General features: G+C 44.7%; 1 protein-coding gene across 2 annotated transcripts in view; it reads left to right on the forward strand.

The window, feature by feature from the left end:
- LLGL1 (LLGL scribble cell polarity complex component 1) overlaps positions 1-18,539 on the forward strand; it is a 380,830-nt gene that overhangs the window by 131,495 nt on the left and 230,796 nt on the right. The window contains exons 3-4 of one of the 2 annotated variants that reach the window (XM_085628972.1): positions 10,684-10,765; positions 11,411-11,541. In XM_085628972.1, coding sequence (XP_085485098.1) covers positions 10,684-10,765; positions 11,411-11,541 — 213 coding nt within the window. The remainder of the gene's footprint in view (positions 1-10,683; positions 10,766-11,410; positions 11,542-18,539) is intronic. The other variant, XM_085628973.1, reaches the window with a different exon arrangement.

The following is an 18,539-nucleotide window of genomic DNA, read 5'->3' on the forward strand; positions in this document are numbered from 1 at the left end:
TACAGCAAGCCTTCAATCGTTCAAAACACTCATCCCGCTGTTTCAGCCTAACAGCTACCAGTTAGAACTGTTATGCATCTACTAGGAACTTTGGCATCATGTATAGCAATAATACTACATGTTGGACTCAATATGTGACCTTTACAAAAATGTCTAGCCAATTAGTGGTCTCAAGCAGAGGGTCAGCTAGAGGATCTAGTGTTGATCAGCCGTCAAGTTATCACTCTGCAGTGGTGAAATTCCCTCAATCTCCAAAAGGAACGGCCGTTTCTAGACCCAGTTCCAAGGATGACCATAACAAACGACGCATTGCTTACTGGCTGGGGAGCACATTCACAGGAATTAACTGTTATGGGGCACTGGACTCCCAATCAAACTCTTTTCCACATCTGTCACCTAGAGCTGCTAGCTGTTCTTCTAGCGCTGAAAGTATTTCTCCCTCAACTCGTAGGCAAGGGGGTTTTAATCAAGACAGACAACATGACTACCATTTATTATCTTCACAAATGGGGGCACCGAATAGTATCAACTATCTGATCTAGCCCACAACATTTGGCCATACACTCTCCAGCACAAAATTCACTTTTAGTGAAGTACATACCGGGAGTGGACAACCAATTTGCAGATCTCCTCACCAGAAGACTACAATAAGATCACGAGTGGGAATTCAGCCTATGTGTGCTAGTCCCATTCTTTCGACAATGGGGCCACCCACACATAGACCTATTTACAACTGCAGGAAACGTAAAATGCCTAAACTTCGCATCCAGGTTCCAACACCCTCAATTCAAGGGCAATGCACTAAGGATGAGTTGGTCAGGGATATTTGCATACGCCTTTCCACCTCTCCCACTGCTTCATTTCTGGTTCAGAAACTACGACAGACATCTCTAACCCTCATCCTGGTTGCTCCCATATGGGCCAGACAGCCAGGCTTCACCACACTACTAGAGCCATCAGTAGTCCCACATCTGGTACTTCCCAACGGGCAGCAGCTTCGAACTCAAAACCAGGGAGCGGTAAGACCTCCAAATCCCAGGTCGCTCAGTCTTGCAATCTGGCTTATGAGGTTTTAGAATTCGGATACTTCATCTTACCTCAACCATGTATTCATATTCTAAAAGAATCCAGAAGACCTACAACTTCAGCCTGCTATGCAGCAAAGTTGATTTCTTTTTTCCTCTATTGTCATTCAAAGAATACTAACCTATTAAAAGTACAACCTCAAGATATTGTTTGTTACATTTACAAACTTCAGGGTTAGCTTTCACTTCCATAAAAATACATCTCACAGCAGTTGCTGCATGTCCTCAAAATAGAGAGCACACCTCTATATTCAGGATTCCTGTAAGCAAGGCTTTTGTACAGGGTCACAAGAATTTTTCTGCCTACAGTCTTAACGACTCCCGCTTGGAATCTCAACATTTGACCTCTACATAAATGACACCTCCAGTACCTCTCATGGAAGGTTGCATTGCTCATTGCAATAACTTCACTCAGAAGTGTTAGTGAGCTTCAAACATTAACTCTAGAAGACACATTCGTCAGCTTCATATTAAAGTTGCACTACGTATCAACCCAAAATTCCTTCCAACGGTTATTTCACAGTTTCACCTAAACCAGTCTATTGAGTTGCCTGTATTCTTGCCTCAACCAGGTTCAGTTGCGGAAAGGGCATAACACATTAGATGTAAAAAGGGAACGAATGTACAATATTGCTAGAACTCAATCATTCTGAAAAATACAACTTTTTCTAGGTGGGGGTGAGGGGAGGGCAGGGGTCCAGACCGAATGTATTATCTTGTGTCATTAAATAGTCTAAGCTGTGAATGGTGGTCTGGCAAACGAAGCAACCTGAAGTGCTGGTGTATAATTCAAGGCTCCGAGAAAGGGGATAGTGTAGTGTAGTGTCTGGGAGCAAAGTGAGTGGCTATTCCTTCATGGTGTCAGGATGTCGTCCCTGGCATCTTCACCCAGCGACGTCAACAGCTAGTCACATTTCTCAACGATCAGATATTTACTCAAACCTCTACTGTCCTCTCATTTGCGGGGTGGGGGGTGGGGGCTTTACTCTTTGCTTGCGACTATTGCAGTGTAACTGTGCTGTAATGCTGCGGGAGAGGCCCATCGAGATGTATTTACCCTTTCTTGGTAGAAGAGTGAGGTTAAGGAATCGTGAAACTGCTCTAAAGTGCACAATGCTTCCACGTGGGTTGGAGAGGCGAGTCTCAAACGTGCAGCCAATATGTCATCAACGATGGACAGTCCCATAGCTTGTGATATTTCTTTGGGTTATTTAACCCTTTTGGTTGGCTTTCCAAGTATTCCTCTGAAACTTACATTTTTCAGCTGTAACTGGTACATCCCAAGAAATCTGTTTTAGTGGCTTCTAGTGACCTACTCCAATTGCAAGGTAGCAGGGATCGAGTTGGCTGCGAATACTATGTGTTGTCTGTGTCTTATAGAATCAAAAATAAAATTGCCTTTACCTAACTTTAACGCAACTGTATTTTAATAGGATTTCTGCTACAAGAATAGTCTATTTTCAATAGATGCTTTGAGGGAGTCTCTCTAGGTAGACTTTGAAGTTGTTACCTGCGTCATTTGTCCACTGTATCCAAGTGGGCCTCTAAGGCATCGCCGTTAGACTTTCAGCACTCTGGACATCTTTGGGGGGTTGCCCTTGGTGCTGAACTTGTAGGTTAATGTCAGCAAGTATCTCTTAAACAGATGAGGCTAGAGGCTGGATTGCCATATTCATTCTAATGTTTGCTGTTTTATAACTCCTACATGTTAAATTTCATTGTTTTAAAATAATGACTGTGACTGACCTTTCCTATTTGTTTCATAATTGTCTTACCCCACCTTCACGTCACACCACCTCCTTTGAACTAGGCCTTCATTGCTCAACCACGGTTTCCTGCCCAGCATGATTTGATTTGAAATTAGCCAGCCAGATTGTCAACACCCTCGATTATCAGACCAGTCTAACCCCCACCTCCCAGTTGTGTATTAATTTGTATATGGGCTACAGCAGGCTAGGAGGCTTTTTGTTATATTCCTCCCCTTTTGTCTGAATGATGGGGCGATTGCAATGTGAAAGTGGTCATGTGACCTGGCGTCGCAGGGCAGCCTCTGTGACATCATGAGTGAAATGTTGGCGTTGGTGTGGGTTGGTTCTCATAAGAAGCTGGGGGAGTAGGTGTGAGGAGCTCGAGGAGGGAGGCTGACTCAGCTGGCTGGTCTGTCAGGAGCCCCTCAAGAGGCTTTCACACGAAAGTGAAGCCCTGCCCTGGGCTCTCATAGGGTTAACCTGAGAAGGGCTGTATGCTCCAGGGGTCATGCCTCCTCCACATAAGCCAACTCCTCTGGTTAGTAAATCACCAGTGGTGAAAGGGGTCCCCTGGTTACCTCGGCGTCTAGGTGGGCCCCCAGAATCCAAATAGGTGACACTGTTTTAAGAGCGGTCTTTGCTGATGCAGGTTAGCTGAATGATGAGTCAATGGTGACTTAGTGTCCCCAGGAGAGAGGACTGAGTTCTCCAACACCATCATGGCTGGAGGATGTAAAGTTTTCTGACCCAGAGGAGAGCTGTGTTAGAGTGCCTAGAAGCTACAAGCGTGAGACTGGTCTAGCATCCTCGGCAAGCTGCATGGTGCAAGAGGTGCATGGAACAGGTAAGGATTCAAGGCGGGTGGGGTCCTCTGCTCCACTCACTGTGTCTTATTGAGGGTTAATGCCAAGAACATGGGTGTTCTGAGAAGGGCTTAAGAGATTGCAAGGGAATGTAACCCCACAGGGTCTACATATCTGTGCATCTCACTAGGGTTCAAGGATGAATTAAAGGTTCAGTTACTATAGTCTGGATCTCCGGGGGCCTCTGCCTCAACAGGACTATAACGAGGGATACCTTCCCTGCCAGGACGAAAGGGGATCCCAGAATAGCATTAAGACAGAAGTTGTTCTGGTAAGTTCCCACATGGTTAGTAAACCCCCACATGATTCAGTGGGTTACCAATCTCAGGTACTCAAACATCATTTACTCACCTGGACCCATAAACACATATTCACACATACCGCTGGGGGTTAATTTTTGTAAGTGCTTTTTATGAGATTAATTACCTGTCAAATTTTAACTAATCTTTCACTGATCAAAAAGTTATTTCCTCTGGTCAATGGACCTCTACATAAATTACTTAAATAATTAGTTGGAATTAGTTGATGGTGAAATAACATAGAAATTATATTTCTTACTATTTTGAAATTACCACAGACTCTGGAAAAGTTTAAATGTTTTATCTAGTTAAATTCATGTGAGACAAAATCAAAATACAGTACAAACTCTGTTTCTCCAAGGAAGGAAAAGTCAATTATTTTAATAATCATTCACCTATATTAGAACGAAGTTTCACAATGACAGTACTCAGGAAAGATAGGATAGAGAGAGCAGTACAATGACATACTATACAGAAGTATAATTACCTAGAATGGTGTGGAAACCAACCCCTTGGCCAAGGATTTGGAAGGATCCCCTGGGAAAGATCAGGTGACCAGGATAGATGAACTTTTTATAGATCCGACGCCTGCGTCGCACCCCTCTCTGACACGATCTTCCTCCTCGATTCTTCCGCGATCCCCTTCTAATTAATTGGCTTATTTCCCTCCTCAATTCTTCCGCAATGTTCTTCTAATTAACTGGCTTGAATTTTTAGTCAGCAATAGGATTCTTCTTCAGCATTCGCTCAGCTCTCGGACAGCATCCCGATCCCTCAACATCTCAGCATCACGAGCCTTTCTAACTAACTAAACTACCTCAATTATACCTTTCTAATGGCATGGACCACCCCTTAATGTTTCAGTTTCATGAAACCCCAAATTCTGATTGGACAGGCGAAGGGGAATGATCATCACACCATGTTAAGTTTTAATAATTTTCTTTGGTCCTTTGTTTAATGTCCACCCACCACCCCCTCCTTAATTCTTATTCCCAAGCTTTATTTGCCACCCGTATTCACAATTTTATCAAACAAAGGTATACATATAACATTCATTTCTATTCAACATTCAGGATGTCAAGCAGGTTCCCAGGACATGTAACAAAGATGGCCTTGAACGGGATTCAAAAATGCCATCATGGCTTCTGGCTTGTTATTACTGCGCCTGCGTGAAAGTCACGTGTGATACAGGCTTCAGTCCCATTCGGAGGCCCAAAGACGAACTAGTAGAGAGGTCGAAAAGAAACATATTAAATTCAAAATAACATGATTTCACTGTATACCACCCATCTCTACTCTAATCCCATTTACTTATAATAGCTCTCCCCGCATTAGCATTTAGTAAGTAGCTTGTTTTCATTTCAGCGAAGCAGATGCTGATCATGTGAGCTTTCAAGCGGCCATTTTAGATGCGATTGAGCAGGTGCAGAAATTTCCCTCCAAGCGAAAGAACGTCATTCTGTGTAGATGCAGTTGACGCATGCGCAGTACAGTTTCCCGCGTTAGCAGCCATTTTAAGTTTCACTCGGGTTACGTGTTGGTAAAACACGTAAGCAAGCTTCAGCTTGCTAAAATACGGAATGTAGTGCATATTATTTTATACAATACATTATTAATATGGTGTTACATGTTATATGAGAGGATTGCTTCTGAGCAAGTCTTTTATAGGAGTCCTTGCTCCATCACCCACAATACCCAACTTGGAGACCGATGACTGCAGACCCACTGCCATTGAGAAGCTACCAATGGTCAAGGCTGTGGGGATGCACACAAGCACTGAAGAGCACTGGAGCGCACCATCGTTGGAAGGCAGGTCAGGAATGCGCCTCACCACCAAGGTCAGCCATGTCTGAAGAAGGAACACTCAACATGGGGAAGGCATGCGCTACCTGCAGTTGTAACAACGTTGTGGTTGCCAGCAGGCGCGCAACACCCATTGGGCTCACCGGCCCCCCCCCCCCATGTGTGTCAGCCCGGCTGAGACAGCCTCGCGGGCTGGCGTCCGTCTAATTGCAGCCGGTCCCGAGTACTTCACAGGTCTTTAAAAGACCATTTACTCGTTAATGAGGCTTTTGTTGTGTTTTCACCCCTTCTTACAGCCACTCTGCCTATGGCTGGAAGACTTAGCCCCCCCAGAAATCTTTTTCAGCCCCCCCCCCGAAATTTGGCTCTAGTTGCCCGCCTGGTTGCCAGTGAGGGTGCCTCTTCCGAGCATTTAGTACAGAGAAAGTGAAAACCCCTCCGCGGTTTAGTGTATATAGCGCCCACATTGGAGTACGGATGAAGTGGGCATTATGTCGATTCACACGTGGTAATTCTGGGGCGGGAACGGGGGTGTTGCACAGTGTTAAATAGTGTGTACATAAAGACGAAATATGCCTCGTGTCTGTTACGCATCAAAAATGCAAATTAACATCTGCGCTGTTGGCTTGTTGGATCGCTGCATTTCGAAGACTGCAGTTTTTTTCTCCTATTCGCTTTGACCCGCTGTGGGTGTCTTTGTCCTGTTTCTGAATGAGGCTGTACAGAGGGAGGGTTAGTTCTGGCTTGATACACTTCTTGAAATGCTTAGGACCGGAAATGAGTCCTCGGGCCGCTGAGTCAGCCTGGGGGTTCGTGTGGAGTGATGAGCCGTGATGGAGCCGCAGCGTGTTGTCCTGAGCAGCGGGGGTGCGGGGCCGGCTCCTTGCTGTAGGCAAGAGAGCCCAGATGTGTTGAGAATGAAACCGAGTGTACGGGGTGGGGCGGAATGAAAGTTTTGACATGTGTGCCTGCTCCTCCCGCCCCCCCCCAATCTTTCCTGCCCCCGCGCCCCTTCTTCCACTCGAATTGTTTTGATTGCATTATTTAAATTTCTTACACTTGTGCTTGTGTGTATTCTTATCATAAAGCTATTCATTTCTACCTCTGGCTAATAGTTTCCTCCAACCAAATAAAAAAAACATATTTGAACCTGTCATTCATGCCATTGTGCCAGATTTGTAAAGAAAGGTCACTGCAACACAAGGCTTCGGCACTTTATTACATATATATTTATTGCCTGGAGAAAGCCTGATGTGGGTTGGTTCATTGGGTTTAACACTCTGAAATTCCTGCCTTTGTGATTGGCCTAACGAGGGCTGCAAGCATCCTGCTTCGTCGTTGGAGACTTTATCATTTTGCATCTGTGTTTTTAATTTGTGCTGCTCGTATTTCAAAATTTTACTCGAATAAACCAGGAGCGAGGGCAGCACACTACAGGCTCTGATAGACCAAAGTTAACCAGCACTTTACTGTCAAATTAGGCAGATTTAGTGCAATAAAAACGTCAAATAGCTGCAAAAATGAAAGAGAATGGACTATAAGACTAAAAGGGGCAAGGATTGTTTTCTACATGACAGGGTACAAAATGACGAACTAAATTAAACGCTTTATGTAAAAGTAAAACCACATGATTTCAAATAGGAAAAAAACAATATTTGGTACACAAAATGTGTGCAAATAATGCATGCAAACTGCAGTTTCAACATATGCACTAAAATAACATGTTTCTAGTCATGTCGTAATACCAATGTCGGCTTTGTTGGATTCACTTCACCCAAGTAGAATAACTTAATGAATGATTTGCAGAAGGAAAGCACAGGACTTAGTAGATGGTAGTTTAAAATTAGAGGGACTGTGGCGTAGGTCTGTTCTGGAGAGAGGGAAGTACGACATCACAGGCCACAATCTGCTTATTTATACCCGAGGCCAAGGATGGAAAGGGTGTGTGGTCTACAATTTGTTACTTGAGGGTATTCATTATAGAAAAGGCGAGTAATTGAATGTGCGTGGAAACTGAAAGTCTACCATCACCTTGCAAAAGAGATGTATCCATGCAGGGGCCAAAGATTGGATGGGTATGAACATTCCACTACATTGCCCACCTCAAATCTGACTTCCTCCCCTACTGAATAGTGAACTATTGGGTGGCCATGGTGCCTGAATCCCCCTAGCATCGAGTGTGTGTATACCTATATGTCGGTATATATATATCGCAGAGCTGGTGGCCAGTGGGCCCATGGATTCTGGGCTGAGGCCTTGCAGGCATGGCATGCAAGTACTCCTTCCGGCAGCAAGTGGCACCATCACACTCTGAAAATATATATATATATATATATATATATATATATATATTTTTTTTTTTCAGAGTGTGATGGTGCCACTTGCATGCCATGCCTGCAAGTCCTCAGCCCAGAATTTAAGAGTGTGATGGGCCCACTGGCCACCAGCACTGTCTTTCTGCAGACAGTGGTTGTCCCTAATCCACTGATTCCATTTCAAGAATTTAACCTGTGAATAATCTGGCTTCATTTGTTCATGTGCGTGACAGTTATATATTTTGCGCTCTGATACTCCATTTAATAATAATGTTTCTCCTTCTGTAAACCATAAATATATTCATTTCCTCACCATAATCAGTTATTATCAACTTAAGCACTTAGCATTTTACTAAAAGCATAAAAGCATTGTTCTCCCCACCAACACTCGCAGAACAGTCACCCAAGCCCTCCTCACCAGCAATCTGGACCACCGCAATGCTCACTATCCACTGGAATCCACGCTCCTCTGACCCAAAGGCTCTAGACTATTCAAACCTCAATAGCCAGGCTCAGCCTCACCCTCCACCTCCCATCCCACACTCTCATCACCCCTCACCTCAAAGAGCTCCTCTGGCCCCAAATCCACAAATTCTCTTCAAACTCCTCCTGTAGAAATACAATGCCTTGCACAATTTTGGTTCTACGTACCTCAACCACTGAATAAAGTTCCACAAACCTACCAAGCACCTCTGCTCAGCCGGACTCCCCCTACTAACCTCCTCCAGCCCCTCACCTCTGTCCCCGCATATGTAGAACCAGATGTGACGGTTGTGCCTACTTCTGCCTCGCTCCTCAGAGCCTAGAACATTCTGTCCCTGCACATCAGTGCCGCCTCCTCCTTGCTTGAATTCCACAAGAAACTGAAGACCTGTCTCTTCACCTAGACTCTGCCCTGGCTTGGCCCATACAGCTCCTCGGCCAGCACCAGGATACCCTCCCGGGTGAGTTGCACTATGATTATACATCACATAACATTGCTTTGTAATCCAGAGCACTAGTTTAGTTTTTAAATTGAAGACTGTGCAAAGCGTACATATAAAAATAAAGGGCAAAGGAAATAAGGTCCATACTGGTTCAAACTGCAGTCTGGGAAATCTTAGCTTCAGCTACTTAACCAGCCTGTGTGATGCTGGCAGATAGCGTCACCGCTACGCACCGCATTTCAAATGTCATCATTGGATGAATCGACTCCATTCACAGAGAGGGCACTACGAAGAAAAGCCTTGTATGGGTTAAGGAACTATGATGCTGCCGAATACAAATTGGTAATCTTGATTACTTTTACAGAGTGCACCACATACTGAATTGTCCTTTGGCGAGCTCGTACCAAGATCAGTTGTAGGTGTATTGATAGGGAGTCTGCCTTAAACATGTCTTGTCATATTAAAAATACCTTTAACGACGCCCAATAAGTGCATAATAGGGTCTATTTGGGGTGGGCCTGTTTCAAATAAGAACTGGGGTTCAAGAGAGAGTTGCATCTTATATATACTTATGTACGCATCAAGCCTAAAAATTGATTTTGCATAGCCATGTAAGCTGCACTTGAGTCTCCTAAGAGACACAAATTCTTCTTCAGTTTCACATAGAGTACTTATGCTGTGACTGTGAGTATGGCCCCATAGTTATGCGAGCTGTGCGAAATGTGAGTCGTTATGGTGTGTCTCAAGTCTTGTGCTGTGGTATGTATGCCTTTAAGGTTACATTCAGTCCATTGTGTAATGCCACTGAGCTCAGTTGTAGGTGAACCATGAATGTCCTAAGAGTGTTGAGTTGGTCATGAGTTAGCCATTTGTTAATTGAGATGGAGTGTGATATTAGAGTGGGAATCGTGTAGTCTGCACATTTTGCCACTTGCTTGCGTATTTGAGGTTGAGCTCGTTGCCTAGCGGTTTGAATTAGTGGCATAGCCAGTTGAATCTGGTGGAGCCTACATGACCAACTAGACCGATCAACACAGTAGTGATATGCAATGTGAAATGATCTATCTAATGTGTTTCTGTGGTGAGCTTTGGCATCTAGGCTATTGAGAGCAACCTAATCTTCAACTAAATGGCACATCTGTGATGTTTTAGATATATTAAAAGTGTTTTTCGTAAAGTTATTAATCCTAACTGGTCATGATTCTGAAGTTGTATTTGAATGCCCTTATACACCAGTGTGGCTGAGGTGAACCATGGTTTAGAGCAAATCACTAGTATTTACTCTAGAATACAAAAGCATAGAATTGCCACATTTGTTTATTATTTCCTGTAAATAACCCCCAGCCTTATGAATATGAACGGGCTCTAATAAGCTGTCTTGGTTTTCATACCTCTTTGGCCCTGGGACCAATCTGACTTTACATGCGGCTTTGCTTATGGTTGAGGGCTGCATCGTCTTAGCCGCACGTGACAGTATGTTGCTGCACATGTTCTTGGAATACCAGGAATGTGAGCTTGTGGAAGATATGAGATGGAAGTGTGGTTAGCAGGAGACGTGTGTATGTTCTTAACTTTCTCAAACGGCTGTTCTTCCCGTACTTTGTCTCTGCAATTTCTATTTTCTTTAACCACAGTACTTCTCAGATATGGAACACCAGGAGTGGAGTTCACAGGTTTGCACAAGGAAACTGCAACAGTCACACAGATGCACTTCTTACCTGGACAGGTAGGCCTCCCCCTGTTTTCCCCACCTCAGTTATTCTGCCACTTCTTTTTTCAGCGTTGTCGGATGTGTTAACAGGTTTTTTGGTTTCTTTACTTTATTTTTATTTCTTTTTTTTTTTAGACCTTGCTTGGAACATGTGATTTCACACTCTATTCTTGCACTTTCAAATGTCTTTTGTATTGGGCTTATTCTGGTTTTGATCTGAAGTCCAGTGGTCACGTGGGAAACTGGATGGCCATTGACTTGACGAGACTAAACAATTCAGATTCTAAAGACAGCCACCATTGACAGTCCAGTGCATCTCCCATCTGGATTTGCCCAATGTTAGCTCATGCCATCAAAGGCAGCCTCTTTGGTTCAGCCTGTTTAGACCTTCTGCATATAACGATTTGGTGTCCTCTCTACGGGATTGAGAAGTGCAGCACTTTTAGGTGTACAGCAGAAGCCTGTGCCAAGCAGGCAATCTATAGGCTATGTATAATATATTTTGTTTTCTTTCCATTCTTTCGGGGGGGGGGGGATTGTGGGGGTACGGAGGCTGAAACATGTAAATGTTCTGTTCTGGTGATGACTGTTGATTCTGTCATTAAATCGGTACCGCATTTCCTAACATTCACATACTCTAATTGATTTTATCTGTTTCAGGGGCAGCTTCTTTCACTGCTGGATGATAACACTTTGCACCTGTGGGAAATTTACCACCAAGATGGCACCTCCCATCTGCGGGAAACGCACAGCTTCGTCCTCCCGGGAAGGCCAGGGTTCGACACCACTAAGTACTTCCTACCTCTTCTCCTTTCTATTGTGTGCTTACATGGAGACTGGGCTATGGTGTTGGGACGGTGGGCACTGGAGGTTAGCGATTGAGACTTACTGAAGTATTCAATCCGCTGAGAGCAATGTAAGCAGATAGGCAAATGTTGAAAGCTAAATCTACCTAATGTGATTGGGGAGCCCTGATGGAGGAGTTTGTCCTTCTGACTCTGTTTGCTTGCAAACGGCGCTCCATTCCAGCTTAGACTCCTGCGGGGATGGGAGATGTAAGCAGACCAAAAAAGATAGTCTGAGAACAGCTAGATTTATCACCCATAGAAGTGTAGGTCAGGATACATCAGTACCATGATCCTTTACCTACAAATTTTGCCATTGTTTTATCACGTCTGGTGTGTGTGCTTTGTGGGACGAATGGTTAAAGACTGTTTTAAATAGAAGAAGTGTTTTTGAAAATTTTCAAAGATTTATTTCCCTCCAACTTTATGAACTTCACAAAATGAGAACTTTGAAAGTAAAATCCAAGTGTTTATTTTCTCACTGCAAAATTTTTGCAGCTGCTATGGGTGTACAAAATTTGCATAATTTCCTTTTACGTAATTATGTGAACTAATGGGTAAATTACGTAAAATGCAAACCTGGTATTTAGGGCTATACTTTTGCATGAAATGTATCCTCTCGTCCTTTTTTTGATGCAAAAACACATTTTTTGTTTAAAAATTATAGGGAAAATACAGGCACTGCTTTTGTGTTCTGGTTGGTCATGTTCTACCTACGCTATAATTTTGCCACAAATGACTGTAATTATGCCACATGGTGGAATTTTGCATTACGTCAAATTCACAACATTACGCTGGTGTAATTTTAATTTCGCCCGGGCCTACTTGCTTCACCAATCGATACATCCATGTGTTCTGGGGGCATTTCTTGTCAATTTTTCGTATGGCTGGTATTGTTGGGTTTCTGTTTCTCTCATTTTTTCTGTAACCAGTCCGCTCTGATAATTCTCATTAGTCCTGTGACCAATTATAGAGCACGAACAGGGACGATTTTAGGAGTATACTTTTCGAAGACTCGTCCGTGTGGTCTGCTGCAGCACGTGTATTTTTTAGGGTACCTATGTGACGAATGGGGGTAGAGAGAAATTGAGCCACAGATGGTGGTGAAGTATTGTATTACAATAATGGGAAATGTTTAAGTGGAAGAAACTGGGCAGATGATGAAGGATCTGTGTAGGGTAAATAGTTGGATTAAAAGATGAAATAGAAATTGTTTTGTGAGGCATGTGGTACAAATGTATTGAACTGAGCAGAAGAAGTCAAATCTTTAGTGTATCAAAGGGTTGACACTAAGAGAAAAATCTCTCCCTGATGTTTCCTGTTTAAACTCCATCCGACTTTAGAGCCTGGGCTGCCAGGTTCTTCATGCAAGTCGACCTCATAAGACTAATGGATTCCCTTTGAGCTCTAGTCGGACGGTGCTCTCAGTGACTATGCCCTAAATTAGAGTATGTTTAGTACACTTGGTGAAGCAGCCTTGTAGGTAGGTGACTGACCAGCATGGGAAAATGGACTTGCATTAGGCAGAGGTTGGGCTCTTATGAAGGCTGCAGTAGTCGCGTTCTATCTGACCAATTCTGGGGGGCTTGTGGGACACGAAGGCGTTTAGGCAAACACAACAAGTGTTGCCTCTGCCCATAAACCCAAGGACCAGGTAAAATGCAAGCTCGCTGAATTCCCAAGTAACTGCTCTTAAGCTTTGATGGGAAGCCTCGGTTAAACAGTCAAGGGTACTTTTGGAGAATGGTGTGGGGTTAATGACTAGTTCAGGCAGCACAAGTATTACTTACAATTAACATAATATGTAGGCAGTGTTACTTGTTTGAAATTACATGTCTTTTATTATTGTGTCTTAGTTATTTTAAGATACTTTACGACATTTAGTGCTTGGTGTAGGCAGTTTCTGTGTACTACACCTTTTCTTTACAGCTTGGGGCTACTTCCAGTGAAGATTAGGGTTACAGCCACACTTGTATTTAAGATTTAGCCATGCCCAGTATCTGTGCATGGAGTGACTGTGTTTGCCATACTCTCTTAGCAGTATCTTGAATTGTTCACTGTTGCAAGGGTTTACGGTCTCTGTGCGGGTGCTGTTGGGTGCTGGGGTAGTGTAGAGAGGGGCTTGGCCTACTGTAGTCCTGCCGCAGTAAACACAAAGCTGGCCATGATTGGTCGGCCTTTAAGGTGGTCCAATCCCTGGATCAGCTGCTTTGGATGGGTTGCAAATGGTCACAGCAGTAACAAACTGATGCTTGCTGGCCTCACTCCTGCAACAAGTGCGGGGTGGTACTGTTTGCACTCAAGGCGCAGTGGCTCACAAGAGTGACGCGCCACCATATAAGGCGGGGTGTTGGGTTGCAGTCACAATTCAGTCTCTCATTGTCTACCAGTTTGTGGTGGAAATATGCAAACCATGGCCTTGTGCCTGAAGTGTTGCTCCATTGAGATGGTATAGTTGATTAGTAGTTTGGCATCAGTCTTTGTAATGGAGTTGCCTTGGATTAATTCCAACTTATCAGTGCAAAGGACCTCTCCGCAGTACAAGCACACTGGATCTCAGACTCTAGTGAGCTCTGCAATGCTGGTTTTGAGCACACAGTGTAGTCTGCGTCTCTCTTCAGGGGCGGCTCCTCCGCTATGACCAAGGAGTGTCACCCCACTGCTGAAAGACAGCAGACAAAAGAAAAATATGACAAAACTATTTTATTGTCATTTTATTTTTCACTTCCCACCACGGAGTCTGGGGCGTGGTGGGGCCATGTTGCAGCGGCACACAGCAGGGGGAGGAGGAGTGGTGGGCACTGAAGATGCGCATGTCGGTTTGGCCAGCCTTCTTAGGGTGGCCAAACCAACATGTGCACTCTGATATCACCAGGCTGTTCCTTGGAGAGATCAGCAGTGCTCAGGGGCACAGGCTCCCAAGTCCCTGCTGGAGCGTAAAACATGCCAGCTCTGATCCCAGCGCTTCTCTCATGCTGGGAGTAATAACATGAGAGCAGCATGGGGAGTCTGTGCTCATGGGGGGGTTGCAGTGCCAGGAGCAGTGTGACGCGGGACCAGAAGATCGGGCCTGGTTCAGTCAAAACTAAGTGTATGTTTCTTTTATTTTGTATTCCCCCCCCTTACGTCAGAATAACAGCAGCCATCACTGTCTCTCTTAGCATGGTGGACCAGTGGAGGCCTGTTCTTTCCTTAGTTGTAGGCAAGTGGTCCTTGTTCCTTAAAAGTCTGACCGCCAAGGTTTCGGTTTCTGGTCTTCGTTACGTCATTGTGCATTTATTCTCAAATAAAAGATGCACACTGGACAGATGATGAGATCAGCTTATACCCTGTACTGGGAAAGGTTGGCAAAAACCAACTGTTTTTAAGATTGAAAATTCCACCCAAACTTTGGGAAGAATGTAGCGCATCACAGTGCACTTGGTTTCAATGCACCTAAGCTTTGTGCGATCTATTGTCTGGTGAAACTGCATCCTGTTCTTTGTGTTGAAAAATGGCAGAGGAGGAGCAGGCTCTCCATGACTTTCTGGAAGGGGAGTTCACCCCTGAATTGCTTCAAGGCCAAGGTCCTTATTCAGCTGTTGCTCTGGCCCGGTCACACTGACGAGCTGCAACTATCTTGACTTCAGCCCATTGCAGTACAAGGTCCTTCATCCATTATGAAAATTCAAGCTAGAAATCAAAGGAGCAGCACAGGGGTGCATGTGGAGACAACTGACCCCTATTACCACTAAATCAAGGCAGCCCTGTTCAGCTTTAAGGACCACAGACCATGTCAAACCCCCTACATGAGTCCCTACTTCATTACCTAAGCATGGTTATGAGGAAAACTAGCTTGACAGACTACGCAGATTCAAAGCAAATATAGAAGGAGATGATGGACGGAGCACTCAAACTTTTCAGACACTCACCCCCAGTCACAGATCTGAGTTAAATCCATCATCGTTCTTTAGCTCTCTTCGCCACCTCAGTTCAGACCCAGCTATATGCAAATCAGTCTTAACCCTATGCCTTATGGGAACAGTCCAGCCCAAACTGCAAAGCCAGGTCTTCCCTGAACCAGAAACAAGCATTCTGGGACAGTTTTGGGGTAACACCCCTGATCAGCCAGGCTAGATTGAATCCATTGGCAAAGTGAGCAAGGGACCCACGTCTGGGCATACCCTGCCAACTTAGGGCAAACACAAGGAGATGATGGATGGAGTGCTGAAACTTTTCAGACACTCGGCCCCAGTCACAGATCTGGGTCGAAACCATCATTGTTCTTTAGCTCACTTCGCTACCTCAGTTCAGATTTAGCTATATGCAAATGATTCTTGACCCTGTGCCTTATGGGAACAGTCCAGCCGGAACTGCTAAGCCATGTTTTCCCTGAACTGGAAACCAGCATCATGGAACCGGTTTCGGGGTAACTTTACCCAATCTTTTCATATGATTTAAGGGTTGGGTTACTTATGTCTTTTTATTTAAAACATGGCTGCACAGTGGTAGTTGTAATGTTTGTTTAATTTGAATCAACTGGTCTAGCAGGTTTTACTAAGAGGAAAGCTGAGAACAAGATACATAAAAGTCACATGTATGGAACCATCTGGCAACCTTAAATGTGATCTGTTAGTCTTAAAGGTATATTGGCATTGAAGTACATGTCTATGTGTATTATACAAGGAGGCCAAGGATAGAATGGGCATGCAGACTCCACTGCGTTGTTACCTATTGGTGATTATTCCAAAGAGCGAGGAATGAATGGACAAAGATTGAATTATTCCATCACCTAGTTAAAGTTGTGTCTCCAAGGGGAAAGTCAAGGATTGAATGGTCATTGGCACACTACTGCCTTTCCATCTCATTCATTCCTCTATCTTGCCCATCTGAATGCCTTCTGTGTGCGAATGTTTGTTGGTGTAGGTGCCTGGTTATCTTTATGTTGGTCTATGTTTTGGTGACTGCATCTGTGGTGGTTTCTGTGGAAGGCTGCTTGTATATCAGGTGGTGTAGCATGCATGGCAATGTTTGGTGGTTCTGTGGATGGGTTACTGCATATGCGAGGGACCTGATATGGATGCATTATCTCATTTGGCCTGGGCGGGGGTGCATGTACTGTGATCTGTACATTCATGTTTCTGAAGGTGTATTGTATTGTACCCATTTACGTAGCACTTACTGGTGCTATGGTTGCCCATGTGGCTTTGTGCATGTGTGTTATCTGTTTTATACAAAAACCTAACGTTTTGCCTTTGCCAATCCTCACTTCCAGTTGCGTCCAGTTCCAACTCTGAGGTTTTGAAGACCCTCTGCCTTCACTGCTCTTTGATTTGGGGTTAACAGTCGCTCACTCCAGCACGCCGAGCAGCTATCGCTCCATTTTATTGTGCTAGTTCACATATATAATAATGTTATTGCTTCCTTTACAATTTCCCTTCAGACAATAACGTACAAATCGTGCGGTGTCGGAGTCCTGGGACTCGGTGGCATCTGGACACCGGGTGCACTGTTGACAGCTACTCTCCAATCTTTACAGAAGATAGCTCGTTTCCTTTCAGGAGGGTGCCGCTCCACATGCAGGTGAATGGACAGTTTGGACCAACTTGGCCAACAGTGGCCTTCCTCCGAGCTAGAATGACTGTCTCACACTAGCTCCATTCATGGCACACATTACTTTTCCCTCCCACGTGCCTTCTAATGTTCTTTTTCATGAGACTTTCTGTCCTTCCAAACATTTGGTTCGAATAAATGTGAGGATGCCGCTGCCGCGCCTCCTCCTGTGTTTTCGTTCGTGATCGACCCACTCCCGGCACCACCCCGCCCTCCGGTTCTCTTCGTTTCCTTCATCGCTTGAATATGTAGGTCTTGTGTGGAAAGGCCTGGATGGCTGCCAGTTGCCATGGCGATGGCCTTTGATGTCCCGCGATTCGTTGTCATCCGTGTTTCAAACTGGCGGGAACGCGGGATCCTTTCAGGGTCTCCTCGGCGTTGAAAGGTCGCGCCGCGGGCAGGTGTCCCCTTGCGTGGCCACGTTGCGTCTGTGCGGACACGTCCACGGAGTTGGAGCGGCGTCACGTCGTTCCCTCGCACACAGCCTGCATCTCAAGGCCCAGCTGTGCCTGGCTTCTGACATCGGAATTGATTTATCGCCTGGTGTGCCATCGGACCTCTGTGTTCAGAATCTGAAAGTCCGCTTTGTACTGATGAAATGGTCACTTGTTTGACAAAGCAGATGTCTTGGAGCGACCGGGGCCCTGGCATGTGATCTCGATGGGCCTTGGTCTTGCCAATGCTTGTTTGTGTTTTCATCAGTATTTATCGCTTGAGTAGTCTCTACTTCACCTGGATGCCTTTTTTTTGCAATGCATTCTTTGTTTAAATCTCCGTGTCCTTTAGTCTTGTTTTGAGGTATGTCTTCTCTCACATGTTGGCTGTTGCACCCACTCTCTCCCATACGTGACGTCACTTGAACCATTGTGTATACGCAGAAAGGATATCCTAAGGAAGCGGGCCTCACCAGCCTTGCGAAAACAATGTCTGTGGGTGATTGAAATCCGACTTTTCTAGTCTATCAAGCCGCAAGAAGGCATACTACAAATCAAAGTGTTAGACTTTGTGATACAACAGCTCTGGTGCGTCTCAGTTATTTTCATGAAACGCCAATTTCCCGTAAATGATCACCCTCATGGGCCTGGAGGTGTTGGAGCCACTGGCCCGCAGTGTCCCATTCAGCTGACTAGATGCCAACGCGTCACCCTGTTCCGCACAATGATGTGTATGAAACCGGCTGTACTTACTTGGACTGCTTCACAGCACTAGAATATGAATGAGGAAACTAAGGTTCTGATAATCTAGGGGTTGAGGTAAGCTGGGTGCTTAGGTTGGGCCGAAATCTGATGTGTTTTTTGGGCCATTCCAACAACGATTTTAGACTGTTAAATGCCTGTTGAGGAAAGTTATAT

This window comes from Triturus cristatus, chromosome 10 (assembly GCF_964204655.1).
Source record: "Triturus cristatus chromosome 10, aTriCri1.1, whole genome shotgun sequence".
NCBI lineage: Eukaryota > Metazoa > Chordata > Amphibia > Caudata > Salamandridae > Triturus > Triturus cristatus.